We start from the raw sequence: 18,206 nt of genomic DNA on the forward strand, positions 1-18,206 counted from the left end.
GCAGGGGCATGGAGCAGGCCCAGACTTACTGATCTTTTTGCCACCAGGTGATTGCGGACATGAGGGAGAAACGGTATGAGGACGAAGGTATCGGCAGCAGCTACATGTTCAGGGTAGACCATGACACCATCATCGATGCCACCAAGTGCGGCAACTTTGCACGCTTCATTAACCATAGCTGCAATGTAAGTGCCCCCCCCCCCCCAGGTGGCCCTACCTCTTTCCTAAGGACCCAGGATCCCAGGCACCACAAATCATGTTCAGTCTCCTTTCCAGGCTCCAGGTGACCACAGGTGACAGGGAGGGAGAGAGGAGATAAGAGGCCTGGAAAAGGAGCTTTTTATCCTGGGCTCAGTGGGAGTTCTGGAGTCATATGAAAGGCAGAAGGTGCTCAAGAGGTGGGCTGGTGGCGCAGGCCTTTAAACCCAGCATTCAGGAGGCAGAGGCAGGTGAATTTGTGAGTTAGAGGCTAGCCTGGTCTACATAGTGAGTTCTGGGCCAGCCAAAATAACACAAGTAAGACTTTTTCTCATTGATCAATAAATTGGTTGCCTGACAAGCAGAAAGACCTGAGTTCAACCCACAGAACCTACATAAAAGGGGTGTGGTATGACGCCGGCACTGGGTGGGGGCGGGGGGAACAGGAGAATTCCCTGAGCTCACTGCTCAGCCAGCTTAGCTAATCTGGGGAGCCCCAGACTAGGGAGACACACTGCTGCCAGCCAGGTGAGTGATGACAACGTTGACCACTCTTGGTGGCTTCAGAAGTAGGGACATGATGGGGAGGAGCCAGAGCCAGCACTGCTAGAAGGGAGGACCTGGAGAGAGAGAAGGGAGGACCTGGGGAGAGAGAAGGGAGGACCTGGAGAGAAGGGTTTTGACTTCAGGCTCCCAGTGAGCTTGATGATTTTTTGGGGTATCTATTTACTTTGCTCTGCAAACAAAAGCAGCTACAAGTGATAGGCCAATGAAGAACAGCAAGACTGTGCCAATAAAACTTTATTTACTAAAGCAGACAAGTAGAGCCTGTGGTCTATAGGCCCCTTACCTGGGGCTCAGAAATGACACCCGTGTAGTAGCAGAGATTCCTGCAGTATGTCTGATGAGGAATTATTGTGGTCATCCTTAAAGACTTATTTTTTAAACGTGTACAGATGTTTTACCAGTTATGTATATATGTATGTATATATGTATGTATGTATGTATGTATGTATGTATGTATGTAAGTAAGTAAGTATGTAAGTACACTGCACATGTTCCTGGTACCCAGAGAAGCCAGAAGAGGGCACCTGACTCTGGAGTTAGGGGATGGTTGTGAGCCACCCATGGAGGCTGAGAACTGAACCTAGGTCCTCTGCAAGAGTTTCGGGTCTCCTTAACTGCTGAGCACCCCATCATTTTTATTTAGTGCTAGTCGAGGGAAGAGCTAGCTAGAGAGCTGAGGTTGGCACTGGTAACCACGAGTCAGGCTTGGTTGGCTTCAGTAGCTCTTGTGTTGAGGACTGGGGGTCGGGGTGGCCCTGACCCCATCTTACCGCATCACCACCTGGTCTTGCAGCCCAACTGCTACGCCAAGGTGATCACGGTGGAGTCCCAGAAGAAGATTGTCATCTACTCAAAGCAGCACATCAATGTCAACGAAGAGATCACATACGACTACAAGTTTCCTATCGAGGACGTCAAGATCCCCTGCCTCTGTGGCTCCGAGAACTGCCGGGGAACCCTCAACTAGTCCCCGGGTGCCAAAGGCCAAGGATGTCAGCCGTAGCCCAGGAGGACCCTCGCCCTGGGCCAGGCTCCGCCCCCTCCCATTTCAGGTGCTGTCCTTCTCCCCAGCAGCCGCACTAGGGCCTGGCGCCCCCCAACACTATCCCAGGACCCACCCGCAGCCCCAGCCCCGCAGCGGGAAAGGGCTTCACTGTCTCTCTCCACCTGCGTCTTTCCGTTTTATAGATACTCTTTGCAGGCTTTGTATCCTTGTGTGTCTGGCTTTCCATTCCCCCTCGTCCATCTCCCCTCCCTGCCTCCGGCCTCAGTCTTTCCCCGTGAATGCTGCTCTGTGGTGTTGTCTCCTCTTTATTTTCTTCCTTGTCCGAAGAAAAGACATTTTAACCGTTGAAAATGTGAAGGCAGAATCAGAGGAGGAGCCCTGTGGGGGCCCGGAGGCCTCAGTGAAACTGTGTGGGCCCAGGGTCCAGGCAGACCCTGGACTAGGTGCTGCAGGAGGAGGGGCTCCAGCGGCCTCGACCTCAGAACACTACATACCCGAAAGGCCCCTCCCTGCCTGTGGATGCAGTGAGCAGACCCCACAGTTTCTCCTGGCCTATTCCCCAGTCTGTCCCTTCCCCTGTGGTTGAGGGTGCCCCTTTCTCTTTGGTCGACCCTGGGGGAGCCAAGCTGGTCCCAGACAGGAACTTCCTTTCTGGGTACTTCCAGCTGCCCTACCACCCCCAAATCCTTGGGTTCAATGTTTACTTTCTCATTCGGATGCCAGCAACGATGGAGCCTCCCAGGGCGTCCCCAGTGCGGTGGGGGCACTGGGAAGGGTATTTCCACTCTGCAGCCTTGGCTCTGCCTGGGTGTAGAGGTGCCAGGGCCCTCAGGGCCTCCCCCAGCCCTGCCATTACGGGTTGTCTGACTGTACGCATGTGACATTTTTGTTGTTGATAAGCTTAGTCCCGTTACCCCATCCCCCACACCCATGTCACCCTGCTGGAGACCTCCACCTAGGAGGTCGGTCAGAGCGTATTTATTTCCATAGTGAGCAGGTTGTTTCTCCTAGAGAGAGGAAGATCAGATCATCTTGGAAATGATTTTAAGATTCAGATCCTACATCTTGGACAGCTCCTGCCCCCACCCACCTCTACCACCCCCCACCCCCCATCTTCTTCAAGGTTAATTTCCATGAATTTCTTTTTCTTGTGTATAAAAATCAAACTGAAGGGAAGAAAATTATTATTTTGGTGTTCAGAACGAATCCCTGTAGATAGACTGCCATAACAGACTTTTTCTTGGGAACTTTGTTTCTTGTAGAAACAAATGGGAAGACTTTTTTTTTTCTCCTCATTTCTTTGTACTTTAAAAAAAAAAAAAAAAAAAAAGCAAACCACCAACAACAAAAAGACACACAAAAACAGCAAGTCCCATCCCCCCCGGAAAGCAGAGCAGGCATGTAAATACTTCTGGACCGTGACTGTTGTGACCCAGAGTACTCACCAAGATGAAGTGCTCCGGGTGGGACTGACCCCACCCGTGGACCAGGTGGCGGAGCCTCTTGGTATCTCGGCTTGTGTCAAGCTTCCTTATCATGTAAATTCTGTACAAAGAATTGTTCTCTCTCTCTCTCTCTCTCTCTCTCTCTCTCTCTCTCTCTCTCTCTCTGGTTTTGTTGTGGCTTTTTTTTTTTTTTTTTTTTTTTTTAATTCTCCACAAGCCCTCTGTGTTTGAGACTGTGCCCACTGGTCTGAAGGTCCAGAGGATCATTATCATTGGCAATTAAGACACAAGGGGCACCTGGGCACAGTGCCCACCTTCTCTTCCACATGCAGCTTTCTGCATAATTGTGCAAATGAGAAAAAAAAAAGATTTATTTTTCACAAGAAGAAATGTGTAGCGTGTAGAGATGGCTACTTTGAGTTACTTTTACAGTCCCGTCTCGCTGGCGGCTTTCTTCATCTTGCCTGCTAACACCAATCACAAAAGGATGAAGATGCCCACGAGCCAGGGAATTGCTGCCAGGTCCTTGGCAGTGCCTCGATGAGCCCAGTCATGGGATCCGCAAGCATTAACCTTGGCTGACTTCAGTTAAGGGTGAAGTGTTGAGCTGACCCTTCCCCAGACTCCTGGCTTCCCCCCTCCCCCAAGGGTTTGCAATAATCCTGATATTTGGGCCCATTTTTCTTTGAAAGCTTTTGTTATCATTGAATAGATCTCTGCTTTTGAAGGGTCAGGGGTTTCTGATTTCTTTTTTTTTTTTCCCCTCCTCTCCCTGCCCCTGCAAAGAAGAGAATAAATTTTAGGGTTGTCTGTGCGTATAGACTCTCATCCGTATGTAACTTGTTTTTTGAAGAGAAGTGTTTCCGTTGTGGGTGTGTCTTGCTGTAAATATTTGTTCATATTTTTGTGAATTCAATACTATGTACCATTGTATTATAGTAACTTTTATAAAGCAAACCATAAATATACTGACTTTTCTTACAGCTACGCCGTCTCTCTTGCTCTCCTCCCCACCCCACCCCAGTCCCTTCTCTGTGGTAAAAGTGCACCCTAGTCATGAGGGTGGGTTGGCCAGGTTCAGGACCAGAAGGGGAAGGGGTGAGATAGACCACTCAGAACATTGTGGGTTTGTTTGCTTTCGAGATTGGTTTATTCTCTAGCCCAGGCTGGCCTAGAATTTCCAGCTGTCCTCTCACCTCAGCCTCCTAAAACGCTGGGCTGTAATTAACAGCTACACGCCAGGCTGCCCATTCATTCTCCATTTGATTTCTCCCTAAGGCTCAGGGTTAGTAGTTGGTTCTAACTTCTGAGCCTGTCGTGGGTTCTGAACTGGGTCAGACTATAGGCAAGTTAGACTATTCCACCAATTTGGAGGGTGTTTTGTTTTTAAGAGAATTTTTTTTCTAGATAATTTTTCTTTTTTTTTTTTTTTGTTTTTTTTTTGTTTTTTGTTTTTTGTTTTTTGTTTTTTTCGAGACAGGGTTTCTCTGTGTAGCCCTGGCTGTCCTGGAACTTACTCTGTAGACCACCCAGCTAGATAATTTTTCTTAAGATCTTACTTAGGTATCTGGAGCAGCTGATGATCTGTGATTAAGTAAAAATCAGTGCCGGGCGGTGGTGGCGCACACCTTTAATCCCAGCACTTGGGAGGCAGAGGCAGGCGGATTTCTGAGTTCAAGGCCAGCCTGGTCTACAGAGTAAGTTCCAGGACAGCCAGGACTACACAGAGAAACCCTGAGAAAACAAAACAAAAAAACAGTATAAAAATGGGCCGGAGGTTGGCAAGATGGCACAGCAGTTTAAAGGTGCTTTCCAGCAAAGCTGCTGACTTGAGTTTGATTCCTCAGAACTCACGTGCTGAAAGGAGAGAATTGACTCCTGCCAATTGTCTTCTGACCTTCACTTGCCTGCTGTGGCCTGTTCTGGGTAATGGGGTTGTTCTCCAGGGGCTCTCTGAGAAGACTCAAACCCAGAACAAGGCTGGGCACAGTGGCACATACACAGTAATCCCCTACTTGGATGCAGATAGAGGGATGACCAAGAGTTCTGGGCCAACAGAGCCAGTGAGATGGACCAGGAACACTTAAGCTGGATGTAACTTGAGCTTAGTCCTCAGAGCCCACAGTGGAAGGGAAGAGCAGGCTCACACACACATACACACACACACACACACACACACACACACACACACACACACAGAGTAATAACTAAAAACAAACCTGGGCATAAAGTCAAGTGAGGTGATTCATGCTTGTGATTGTAGCACCTGGGGATGCAGAGTGAACAGTAAGATTTTGAGTTCAAGGCCAGCCTAGGCTACAGCTTTAAGACCCTGTCCGGAAAAACTAAAAACAGAAAAGAAACAAAAAGACCCATTTATGTGACGTTGTATCTGCTTCTGTTTTAAGTGTGTTCCATGTGGAAGCTATAGAGAGCTGTGCTAGGAGATACATGTTTTCTCCATTCACTAATGGGGCCACAGGCACAGACAGGTAAGCAACCTGGCCAGCCAGAGTCATCTAGCTAGCAGGTACCTGGGGTGGGATGTACAGCTGCGGGGCAATAGTATCCGAATGTGCCTGTGGCTTAGTACCAAGGCAAGGCCAAAGACAAGGGTGTCTTTGTAAGAACCAACCCTCCCCCTCCTAAAGTGCATGTAAAATGGCTCAGTTCTCTAAAACTCAAGTAGAGCATGGTGGCACGTGCACTTAATTCTAGCATCTGCAAGGCTTATCCAGAGGGACCTAGTGAGTTACCGAGCAGCCTGGTCTACACAGAGAGTTCTGGACTGGCCAATGAGGGCTTCACCACTGTCTCAAAACAACAACCAAAATCAAAACAACAAAAAATACTGACTCGTTTAAAGTCATACAGACAAAATATGTCCAGATGTGGCCCACAAACTGTTGACTGCAACCTTCTCCGTTAGAAATTTTTTTGCATGAGCGGTGGAAATGGGGAGGGGTTTTGCATCGGCAACAGTCTGATTCTTTTCATTTTTTTCTCCCACATTCTTTGGTTTTGTTTTGAATCTCAGCATATCACAGAGACTGTCTTCAAACATCTGATCCTCCTGCCTCATCCTCTGGAGTGCTGGGATTACAAGCATGCACCACCATACCTAATTTTTTCTGGTTTCTTAGTTCATGATCTTAGAAGCCTTGACTTTTCCTCCATTTGGGGAGAAAAAAAAAAAAGCCGGGCGGTGGTGGCGCACGCCTTTAATCCCAGCACTTGGGAGACAGAGGCAGGCGGATTTCTGAGTTCGAGGCCAGCCTGGTCCAGGGCTACACAGAGAAACCCTGTCTCGAAAAACAAACAAACAAACAAACAAAAAAGCAAAACAAACTGGAATAGAAACCATCTGGATTCCCCCCCATGATACCGATACCGCTTTGAATATTTTTTTTTCCTTACGGAGATCAAAGTGTGCCTAGCTTTGCTATGGCATGGTGCCAAACACCTTTGAGTTTCCAGCCCTCTGGGAGATGGAGACGGGCAAGCCAAACTAGAGTTACAGGTTAGCATGATCTACATAGCAAGTTCCAGGTCAGCCTGGGCTACACATTTAGACCACCCTCTTCCCCCACCAATCTCAAAATAAAGTGAACCTAATTTTAAGTTGATTGGTGCTCAGGGAAGGGTGTCAGACTAGAACAGAAGGAAAAGGAAACAAAATCCACCAAGTCCACCCCACTCTGTCCCTGGTGCTGATGATAGGACCTTTCGCGTGGTAGGGTACACTCTGTCTCTGAGCTGCACCTACAGGATTTTAAAGAAATCTAACAGCTTCTCAGTCATTAACCCTTCTCCTGGTTACCTTTTTTTGTTTGTTTGTTTGTTTGTTTGTTTGTTTGTTTGTTTTTGTTTTTTTCCCATGCAAGTATGCACAAGGCGTGTGAGGAAATGTAGCGGCAGTGGGGTTTGGGACACTGGCGACTGCCACACTCAGGGTGCAGGTCAGGAGCCGAGAGGTTCAGAACACTCCAGTCTGGATTCCATCATACACACCAGGAACAAGGAAGGATGCTCTGGGGTTGCTGAGGAAACACACCAACCCTAAAGTTCCTTGACCTCTTTCATGTGTTCCGAGTGACGACATTAAGGAGGGCTCGTCCTTAAAAGTTTTAAAGCCATCAGATGAGACGCTGCCACATTCCACCCCACCCAGTTCGTTGTTTCTTCTTTCTAGGATGGGTCTTACCACAGGATCCCACTTAGTAAAGTTCTTGCACCCTGCACCCGCCGTCCCCACACAAAGGCCTCAAGCAGCTTAGCGGTCTTGGTCTCCCCCTAGCGGCTAAGTGACGCCACTGCTCCTCGGGGAGCCCAAACACAAGACACAACCTTGGACCTGGGAGGGTAGCTTTACTCAGCAGGGAGGAAGCGGACAAGGAGGACCCTTGCAATAGAGGAGGCGTGGCCATGATATGGGGGGGAGCCCTGAGGTTCAGACTTTCAGCCAGTTGGAGAGATGATTGATGTGTCCAGCACCTTTCATGGTCTGGGTGTGGATGGGGCTTACATTCCAGACCTCACACCGTTGGTCTCCAGGTCAGTGAGGTTACCCCGTAGGGCTTGCTCCTCCTCGAAAGCCTTGAACAGAGCGTTGAAGTTGCCTGCTCCGAAGCCCTGTGGCGATAGAAGGCAAGTATGAGCTGGGGACTTAGCAGGCAGCTGGTGCTACCCGTCGGGTGCAGGCTGTACCTGGTGGTTGTGGCGTTGGATGACTTCCAGGAAGAGTGTGGGCCGGTCCTGCATGGGCTTGGTGAAGATCTGTAGGAGGTAGCCTTTCTCGTCATAGTCGACCAGGATTTTCAGCTCCTGGGAGGGAGACAGTGGGTTCTGTTAAAGGAAGGCAAACTGGCCTTATAACATCCTTAGAACGTGTAAAGGTTCCTGCACCAACAAAGCCAATAAAAGATCCTTTTCTCCAGCAGCTCCAGCTTTCTCCAAATATGTCCCCAGACTATCCTGTCTAAGCCACCCCCGAGGCCATTCCAGCTTGGGGTCTGGCCTCTCTTCTATAGCCCCCATCAGATGGCACTCAGCTGAGGAAAATGTAAAAATGCTGCATCTCCTTTGGAAAAACAGCCTGGAGTTTCTCAGAATATTAAATGTGTCTTCCACCCCAGAAATGTGTTGAAGCAGCTGCCGGCAAGAGTGGGACCCAGAGTTCCAAACCCTTGACTCCATGTAAATGTTGAGGCAACTGTGGTGACCTGACTGTAAATCTATCTTCAGAAAGCAGAGATGGTGTTGGGGGCCACTGGAGAGATGGCCTAGCAGTTGAGAACACTTGCTGCTCTTCCAGAGGACACAAGTTCGATTCCCAGCACCAACATCAGGCAACTTACGATCACCTGTAATTTCAAGTGTAGGGGATCTGATGCCTCCCACCTCTGTGGCCACCTGTACACATGTGCACACACCCACAAATAATTTAAGAGGAAGAAAGAAACGAAGGAAGGAAAGAAGGAAGGAAGGCAAGAAGGAAGGAAGGAAGGGAGGGAGGGAGGAAGGAAGGAAGGAAGGAAGGAAGGAAGGAAGAAAGAAAGAAAGAAAGAAAGGAAAGAAGGAAGAAAGAAAGGAAGGAAGCCAAGACTGGTCACATCAGTAAGCTCTGGGTTTGATTGGGAGGCTGCCCCAGCGAATAAGATGGAAGAATGATCAAGAATGATTTCAAACACCGTGGGCCTCCACATACATACATACATACATACATACGGTCAGACACATGTGTGCACATACATATACATACCACAGAGAGATAAAGAAAAGATCAAAAATTTAAAAATTAAGAAAACAAAAACGGCCGGGTGTGGTAGCGTATGACTTTAATCCCAGCACTCTGGAGGCAGAGGCAGGTGGATTTTGATTTTGAGGCCAGCCTGGTCTACAGAGCAAGTTCCAGGAAAGCCAAGGCTACAGAGAGAAACCCTGCCTCAAAAACCAAAGCAAAGCAAAGCAAAGCAAAGCAAAGCAAAGCAAAGCAAAACAAAACAAAACACCCAATTAAATAAATAATAGATCAAAATGAAGAAACCTCCCAATGGTTTCTAGCCAAAGAAGAGAAAAAGCCAAAATCATAAATGGGTGTAAGAACAACTGCTGGCCTCAGACAAGCTGCCTGACCTCTGTCACACTTCAGATGTATCCTTCTTCTGTCTCTCACACACTTGGAGACTGTGCCTGCCTCAGGTCCTTTGCACACCTTATTCTCTTTGCTGCAACTCTTCTTTGCCCAGCTCTCCATGTGGTCAGAACCGTCTCATATAGATTTCAATTAGAGCCACCCATCAGCCTTTCTCAGTTCCTCTCTGCAAAGCAGCCTCTAGGGGTCTGCTTTAACTTTCTGTATGGTATCAACTCTGTCTCTTGTCTCTGATATCCCCGTTCCCCGATCCCTGTACACAGCTCCCATGCTGGCTGGAATCTGGTCTGGGTTTTCACTGTGTGTGTGACCCAGTGAACTCAGGGTTCATGTTCTTCTGGCTAAGCATCGGGCTGGGTCTCACCTCCAAAACGTCCATACTCTCCTTCACCTGGATCTTGGCTATCTTGAGATTCTCCCGAAGCATTTTGTAGTAAGAAGATGGGACAGCCAAGAACTCCATGCCTCGTTCCCTCAAGTGTCGGATCTGCCATGGAACAGGGTCAAGGTCAGCTTGTTTGTTCAACTCCTGTAGCTAGGAAGAGCTGCAAGGGCAGGAGGTGGCAGGGTCCCGGTCTAAGCTCTCAGGATGCCGGACCTCCCTGTTTGTCTCCATCTCCACTCCACAGAATTCTAGTAATTGCTCTCACTCATAGAATGTGCACTGTGTGCCTGCCTTTCTGTGTGCTGCTGGGGAAACTGAGGCACGCATCGACCTGTATCTGTCACAGTATAGCAGCTGGAGTGACATAAACCAAGTGTGTCTCTTCTCTGCCTAGCCCATGATGATGTCACATGTCTGTCAAAATTTAAGGTGGCATCCATGGCCTTTACCACTGGTTCCAGTTCCCACCTCTTCTGGTCTCCCTCCCTTATTCTGTCTTAGCCACACCCTTCTTGCTGCCTCTGTAACCTTCCTGGCTTTCTCATCTTTGTCTTGGTGGTCCCTTCGCCTAGGGTGTTCTCCCCATTTCTGTTCTGAATACATCCCTTCTCAATGCCTTCTCCTTTATGTGGTCCTCTGTTCTGGTTAGATTTATGTCAACTTGGCACAGACTGGCGTCACTAAAGAACAGGGAGCCTCAACGGAGAGAATTCTACCTCCCTAAGATGGGACCGTAAGCAAGCCTGTAGGGTGTTTTCTTAATTAGTGATTGATGCGAGAGGGCCTGGCCCATTGTGAGTGATGCTGTCCTGGGCTGGAGGTCCTGAGGTGGAGAGAAAGGCAGGCTGAGCAAGCCACGGGGAGCAAGTTAGTAAGCAGCACCCCTCCACTGCCTCTGCATCCGCTCCTGTCTCCAGGTTCCTGTTTTACTGAGTTCCTGTCCTGACTTCCTTTGATGATGTACAGTAATTGGAAGCATTAGCCAAATAAAACCTTTCCTCTCCAACTAGCTTTGCTCCCAGTGTTTCTTCACAGCAATAGAAACCCTGGCTAAGACAACATCCTCCTGCTCAGCCTGTTTAGATATGTTACACCTTCTCTCTCTCTCTCTCTCTCTCTCTCTCTCTCTCTCTCTCTCTTTCTCTCTCTCTCTTTCTCTCTTTCTCTCTCTCTCTCCCCAGCTTTTACCCCCCCCACACACACATGTTGTCTGTCCTTCAGATCAGGACTGAATTAGCTTCCTTGAAGGCTGCATCCATAGGCAAAGCATGTTTAATCTGGCTAAAAGGACATATGTAGTCTTGTAGTCTCAATCTTATTTTTAGAGAGAGGGACACTGAAGCCCAGAGAAGGCTCTGAATCCCCTGGGACACGCAGCAAAGTACCAGCAGAGGCCCGAGCAGAACTCAGACTTGCTCAGACTGGATTGTTCTGCAGAATGAACTTCTCCAGCATGGTGGGGGTAACTGAGTTTTCGAGAGCTGGAAGGGAAGTTCTGTCATCCTTCCTGGGGGAGACCGTCACCACCCACTACTCTAATTGGCTGAGACTGTCCCTGCGGTTGACAATGGAGGGCACTTGGGCCAGACACAGGGTTCTAACCGTTGTGATGATGTCTTCCGTCTTGAGAGCGATGTGCTGGACCCCAGCACCCCCATTATAGTCCACATATTCCTGGGGGGAGGGGAAACAAAGAAGGAGACCAATATCATTTATATTTGAGCATTTATCATTTATCACTCAGGCCCCTGCCCCCTCAGAGCAAGCCAGCCTCCTTCCCCGTTGTCTCCTACCCCACCTGGATCTGAGACTTCTTCCTGCCTGGGGCTGGCTCATTAATGGGCATCTTGATGGATTCTTCATAGTTGGCCACAACGATGGAGCGAAGAGAGCTATACTCCGTGTGCACCTGTGTGTCATCCACGGACCAGAACCGATGGAACTGCAGGTTTTTCAGGTACCTGCAGAGTGGCCAGGGGACACACCCCTGAGTGCCTGTAGAGACCCTCCTACCCTCTTCCCATGTCCACCCTTGAGCATGTATCCATTAGGCAGGATCCCCTAAAAGTGACATCATGCAGGATCCCCCAAAAGTGACATCATGCACATCGTAAATTTGTGCTTTTGACAATTTTCTTTTAAGCAGAAAGAAAGTGTTCTGTAACAAAATATAGATGGGAAGCCAGTTCTCCGTCCGACAGAGGGCCAGGTGTTCGCCTCTGATTTAGATGAGGGTGATGTTGGTGTAATTCAATGGCCCAAATGTGCTCCCCAAACTCGTTTAAACGACACTGTGATGTTTTGAAAAGCTAGGATCTCCCAAAAGGCTGGGCTTTAGCTCAGTGGCAGACTGCTTTTGTAGCCGCTGTGCCAAGTTAATGTTCCAGGTTAACTAGGTTAATGTGGTGCAAGGAGTGGGCTTTGCTGTGTGCAAGTGGGTTAGTTCGCAATCGTTGGGTAATCCCCAAGAGTCTTCTTGGGGATAAGGTTTGTTCTCACAGGACTGGATTTACTATACAACTTCATTTGGATGACAGGTTCGGTGGAGCACACTTTTAGTTCAAGCACTTGGGAGGTTGAGGCAGGCAGATTTCTGTGAATTCAAGGCCAGTCTGGTCTACATAGTGAGTTCCAGGACTGCCAGGGCTGCACAGAGAAACCCTGTCTCAAAGGATAGATAGATAGATAGATAGATAGATAGATAGATAGATAGATAATAGAAATGTTATATAGATAGATGATAGAAATGTTAGATAAATAGACAGATAGATGACAGACAGACAGACAGACAGACAGAAGATAGACAGACAGTGTGTTTGGCTGTATCTTTCTCACAAGCAGGTCTGTTTATTCTCAGTGGTCTTTGTGTAGTAATAAACAGCCTCAGGTAGGTTGCGGGACACCTTAATGAGGGTAGGTGAGCATTTCACATGAATACGTGAATCTGTAACATCAGGTTGGCCCTCCCATCACCTCCTACCTGTTTTCCTCTTCAGTTCAAGAACTGGGGAGATGGGGGCTAACGAGAGGAGGGCGTTAGGTGGTTAGAGGAGCTTGCCACCAAGCCTGATGACCTGGGTCCATCCCCAGGACCCCGTGTGGTAGACGCAGAGAACCAGCTCTTGCCAGTTGCTCTCTGGCCTCCCCACATGTGCTATGGGATGGGATGTAAGCACGTGGCAGAAACCAAACGAGTATATCTGGCAAGAGGCCTGTCTCCTGCAGCAGAGAGGGGCAGGCCAGGGACTCACCATTCTGAGGCCGATTCCATCTCCTGGTCGGGTTGGTTGCCTACAATATGGTCAATGACCTCGAGCTTACATCGGGAGCTAGAAGAGGAAGTAAGTTGGAAAGTGAGAAGGCTAGCCCCCGGATCTCTTCATTCCCATGAACCTTTCACCTTCACTAGTAACTCAGATGGAGTGGTAGGCCCTGCTGTGCGCCAGCCATATTTAACTGAGCAGCTGTTATGAACAGTCTCTTTTGTTCTGTTTTTTGTTTGTTCTTTCAACACAGGGTCTCACTATGTAGACCAGGCTGGCCTCCAACTCACAAGAGATTGGGCCTTCAGAAGTGCTGGAATTAAAGGCATGCACCACCACACCTGGCTAAACGGTTAGGAAATGACGGAGCTGCATGTGAACCCAGGCAGTCTGGCTGGAGGCCCAGGCCTTCATCTTCTATGCCTCTGCTTGGTGCCTGTCCCACCTCCCAAAGTTTCCCACCAGATGCTTACAGATGTTCCAGTTCACCAGAGAAGCCCATTCCACAGAGTGGAAAGAGGCCATAGCTTTCTGCCACTCCCATACCAAGGGACACTCACAGTTTTGGAAGTAGATTGTCCTTGTATGTTGGGGCCTCAAATCCAGGCAAGAAACGGCCAGTGTAGTTGATCTTCTCCACCAGGGTGTGTGTGGTATCTCCATACTGGGGGTGGGAAGCAACTGGGATCAGGGAGAAGCCCCACCTCACCAACCCTAGCAAGGCCCCCCACTTCTCTTGGCACCATCACAGCCGTAAGTTCCACCGTGATTGTCTACCTAGCTCAGTAGACAATCCTTTCTGGAATTCTACCACCTGCCATTTTGCTTGGGAGTCGGCTTGTAGGATCAGAGACTGGGATGCTGGGATGCTGGGATGCTGGGATGCTGGGATGCTGGGATGCTGGGATGCTGGGATGCTGGGATGCTGGGATGCTGGGATGCTGGGATGCTGGGATGCTGGGATGCTGGGATGCTGGGATGCTGGGATGCTGGGATGCTGGGATGCTGGGATGCTGGGATGCTGGGATGCTGGGATGATGGGATGATGGGATGATGGGATGATGGGATGCTGGGATGCTGGGGTTTCTGTCCTCATGGCTTTATTTGTGTTTGAGATTGAGTCTATGTAGCCCAAGCTGGTCTAAAACTTCTGGAGATCCTCCTGCCTCAGCTTTCCCAAGTGCTGAGATGGCAGGCTTTAGATAAGTATCCTTAGCAGCTAGCTCAGTGCCTAGTACATAGTAGGTGCTCAGTAAAACTAGGTGAAAGCATTGGATTAAATTATACTGGAGAGTGGAAGGCTCTTTAATTTTTTTTTTTCTAAGCACAGGGCTTTCTGGATGCTAGACAAGTCCTTTATCACAGACTTGTATCCAAACCCTCTTTTTTTTTTTTTTTTTTTTTTTTTGGTTTTTTGTTTTTGTTTGAGACAGGGTTTCTCTGTATAGCCCTGGCTGTCCTGGAACTCACTCTGTAGACCAGGCTGCCCTCAAACTCAGAGATCTGCCTGCCTCTGCCTCCCAAGTGCTGGGATTAAAGTCGTGTGCCACCACCGCCCAGCCACCTGGATCTTTTAACTTTTTAAAAAATATTTTATCTTGCCGGGCAGTGGTGGCGCACGCCTTTAATCCCAGCACTTGGGAGGCAGAGGCAGGCAGATTTCCGTGTTCGAGGCCAGCCTGGTCTACAGAGTGAGTTCCAGGATAGAGAAACCCTGTCTTGAAAAACAAAAAAACAAGCAAAAAATATTTCATCTTTTTAAAATTTTATTTGTATATGTGTGTGTGTGTGCACTTGCTTCTGCATGTGTGTGCACCTGCATGTGGAGGTCAGAGGTTGATACTGGTGTTTCGTGATCTCTTTCCACCTTAATTCTTTTTTTTGAGACAAAGTCTCTCCTGGAACCTGTAGCTCTTTGATTCTAGGCTTGCTGGCCACTGAGTTCCAGAGATTGTCCTGTGTCAGCTCCCTAACCCCAAATGCTGGGGTACCAGGTGTGCATCGCCGTGTCTGGCATTTTACACACGTGCTAAGGATCTGGACTCGGGTCCCCAGGCTTGCATAGTGAGCTCTTCTTCACCTGAGGCACCGTCTAGTCTCTCCGCCCACTTTTCATTGTCTGGAATTTGAGATCCAGCCTCACAGAGTCTCCCACGCCCCCAGGCTGGACTTGAGCCTGGGTGCCTTGCATTTATGATCCTCCTGCCTCAGCCTCTCAGGTGCTGAGATGACAGGCCCTCAATTGGGCCAATTCTTTACTTTGACTGTAACTTTGAGGAAGTGGGACTTGTGACTGTCTCATAGACTTGCCGTCCTTGTCCTTGTGTGGACCATGTTGTCCTCCTACGTGCTTTACAGACATAGGGGTGGCAGAGGAAGGCTCAGTATGTGCCCAGGTCACATGGGATGTCCCACTCCAGTTCTTGCTTAGAGACACCAAACTAGTGTGGGGTATGACTTCCTCAGACACCACTTTTCCCAGTTATTTTCACTAGAGAAGATATCTCCCAGAAGCCTCTGTGCACTGGCCAATCATTATTAAAGGTCAGGCTTGGGGAAGGTTGGACTCTGAGGCACGAGAATAGGGTATTATAATGTGTAGGCTGCTGGGGGAGGGGGTCCTGGTGTCTCTGGGTGGGACATCAGTGTTCACTCACCGTCTGAAGCACAGCAAACTTCACCTTCCCAAACTTGTCTTCTTCCACCCACGGCTCCCGTATAATTTTGGCGCCCCGTTCTCGGGCTTTCTGCGTGGGGGACCAAGCGGAGAGAAGAGTGAGGGCTAGAGCCTCCTTGTGTGTGTTGTGTGCTGCTCCTGCTGTGGGCTTCTGGGTAGTCCTGGTGTAAACCCAACACCTAGCTACCTTCAGCTGGATCCTTTGTCACTTGGCCTCGTGCCCATTTGGCAGGCAGAGAAACAGGTCAGAGGTGTGTGCTTATAGGAGACAAAGAAAGTAAGCGTGTGTACCCCGCCTCTGCCAACTGACTCTTTGAACCAGCCCCCTCTCTCCAGTCCTCGGTTCCCCCCTCCTAGAAAAGGAGTGATCACACAGCAAAATATGAACTGCCGTTAATTGAGCACCTAGTGTGTCGAGACCTGTGCTGAGTGCTCTGAAAACGGGGTTTGCATGTCTTCTTAGCAGGAGCTCACTCGCTGCGTCATACCGTGCTCATACCACAGGCCAGACACTATTCTAGGGGTTAATCTCTCCAGTCCTGCAGTGGGTGGTATTGTCATCTCCATTTCGTAGGAAAGGAAATAAAGCAGAGAGAAGTTAAGTCACCTACTCAAAATCACACAGCCCTAAGCCTCCTCTTCCTTTTGTTGAGTGTGTTGCTAGGGATGCATATTGGGTCAGTGCTCTACCACTGAGCCCAACTCATAAACAAGGAGACTCTTTTTTTCAAGGGCAGTCTCGTGTATCTTAGGCTAGCCTCGGAACTTTATATAGCCAAGGACGACTTTGAATTTCTGATCTTCTCAGGTATGCATCATCATGGCTGGTTGTTTGAGGACCCCATGCTCCCAACATGATCATTTCAATCCATTTTCTTTCCAAGCTTTCCGCGAGGCAGCGGCTATCCCCATTTTGCAGATGTGGACAAGAGGTTCCGAGATTCAGACACGCAGAAGGGGGCGGGGCATGTGTCAGCGGACCGCAGCCCTGGCCCGCCTGCTGCCTCCAGCTCTGCCTGGTGAGGGGTCCTAGCTCGCCGTGTCAGTGCAAACCTTTCTCACCTGTACGATGTGCTCACAGTCCTCCACCTCGAATGCGATGTCCTTCACCCCGTCGCCATGCTTCACCAAGTGGTCACCCATCTCTGTGATGGGCAGGAGAATGCGGGCAGTGGAGTTTCTAGCTTCTATCCCGGCTCCAGCCCCCTACCTAGCCTCACCCTTGCCCCAACCCATGACTTGAAGCAAATGTCAGAGCCATGCTGCCTCCCGATGGAATGCCCCTCACCTTTGTTCCAGGGATTGAGAGCAGAGCAGAGAACAAACACGATCTAAAAAGTGGACAAGGGGCCGAGATGGGTGGCCAGGAGAGGATGGAAAGGGGCCTGCCCTCCATCTTCCTAGCATGCTCTGTGGCACCCCTGGTGGGACACAAGGCTCCACCATGCAGGATCTCGGTACCATATGTTCCAACTCCTTTTCTGCTGCAACTGCCTCCCCCCACCCCCACCCCCACCCCGGGGTCCTCAAAGCTTGGGGCTTTCCCCTGTATTCACACCCTGGGTTCTCAGAGGTTGATGCCTAGAGGATTCCAGCAACCCCATGGACCAGAGACCACTTAAACACCCTTCCCCAACATCCTAGATTCCTAGAACTTCAATGGATCCAGTGCTGGGCGAGTTTGAGAAGGGTATGAAACCAGGAAAATGCCTGTGGCTCGCGAGGGACATGGGCCAGTGGCAGCTTAGCCATACATCTTGGAACCAGCTAGGTGTTCCAAGTAGCACATCCCATCCTGGACACACTGGTGCCCTCATCACCAGCCGCCTGGGTGTGTACTCACTTTCCCTTGCTTGATGACATGGCTGACCACCTCCCTGGAGCCCGTCTCTAGACCCCTGTAGGCCAGCGGTTCGAAGCCCATCTTGTTACAGTAGAAGGAGGCAGCCTGGATGACAAAGTGGCAGGGGGCTCAGGGGGTTGTGGGGACCAGCCTGGAGATCCTTAGAAGGGAGCCCCAGTCGTCTGTCTGCCCCCATGTTCGTCATTCGGAGACTCTCCCAGGAAGAAAGGGAGCCCTCCCCTCCCTCTGGGGTCTGTGGCCCTGATTGTGTAACAAGGTTCCAAAGTGCCAGTCCTAGCCTGGCCTGGATCCTCCCCTCCCACTAGCCAATCCCAGTTCCAGCTGGGTCCAGCCCCCTTAAGGAGGCCCTTTGGCTTGTCCTCTGCCCCCTCCAGCCTTTCTACCTGTTTGGCGTTGCCAACCCAGAAGGTCACAGAGTGGAAATGAAGGAACCGGCCTCTCTCAGGCTGAAGGATGGAAGAAGGATGAAGTTGAATTCCTGGAAGTAGGTTACCTTGCCATCTCACCCCAACCTCAAGCCCAGAACCTAGGAGTATGTTACCCCCCTCCCATCTTTGGCTAATGTCCTAAGACATTTCTTGTTAAAGAATTTGAGCCCCTTGAGGGTTCAGAATTGGGAAATTCCCCACAGGAGGCCTTCCTGGCGT

At 49.6% G+C, this 18,206-nt stretch overlaps 2 protein-coding genes across 2 annotated transcripts in view; one reads left to right on the top strand and one right to left on the bottom strand.

The window, feature by feature from the left end:
* Positions 1–7,851, top strand: part of Setd1b (SET domain containing 1B, histone lysine methyltransferase) — a 29,425-nt gene extending 21,574 nt beyond the window's left edge. Inside the window, exons 16-17 of the mRNA XM_076922809.1 lie at positions 48–185; positions 1,559–7,851. Coding sequence (XP_076778924.1) covers positions 48–185; positions 1,559–1,732 — 312 coding nt within the window. The 3' untranslated portion in view covers positions 1,733–7,851. The remainder of the gene's footprint in view (positions 1–47; positions 186–1,558) is intronic.
* The window catches only part of Hpd (4-hydroxyphenylpyruvate dioxygenase), an 11,102-nt gene continuing 460 nt past the window's right edge, over positions 7,565–18,206 (bottom strand). Inside the window, exons 3-14 of the mRNA XM_076922810.1 lie at positions 17,943–18,005; positions 17,539–17,643; positions 16,984–17,026; positions 16,758–16,840; positions 15,676–15,765; positions 13,579–13,682; positions 13,007–13,084; positions 11,554–11,716; positions 11,358–11,429; positions 9,735–9,857; positions 7,924–8,040; positions 7,565–7,848 (exon numbers count right to left, since the gene is read on the bottom strand). Coding sequence (XP_076778925.1) covers positions 7,738–7,848; positions 7,924–8,040; positions 9,735–9,857; positions 11,358–11,429; positions 11,554–11,716; positions 13,007–13,084; positions 13,579–13,682; positions 15,676–15,765; positions 16,758–16,840; positions 16,984–17,026; positions 17,539–17,643; positions 17,943–18,005 — 1,152 coding nt within the window. The 3' untranslated portion in view covers positions 7,565–7,737. The remainder of the gene's footprint in view (positions 7,849–7,923; positions 8,041–9,734; positions 9,858–11,357; positions 11,430–11,553; positions 11,717–13,006; positions 13,085–13,578; positions 13,683–15,675; positions 15,766–16,757; positions 16,841–16,983; positions 17,027–17,538; positions 17,644–17,942; positions 18,006–18,206) is intronic.

Source organism: Arvicanthis niloticus, chromosome 24 (genome assembly GCF_011762505.2).
Source record: "Arvicanthis niloticus isolate mArvNil1 chromosome 24, mArvNil1.pat.X, whole genome shotgun sequence".
Classification (NCBI taxonomy): domain Eukaryota; kingdom Metazoa; phylum Chordata; class Mammalia; order Rodentia; family Muridae; genus Arvicanthis; species Arvicanthis niloticus.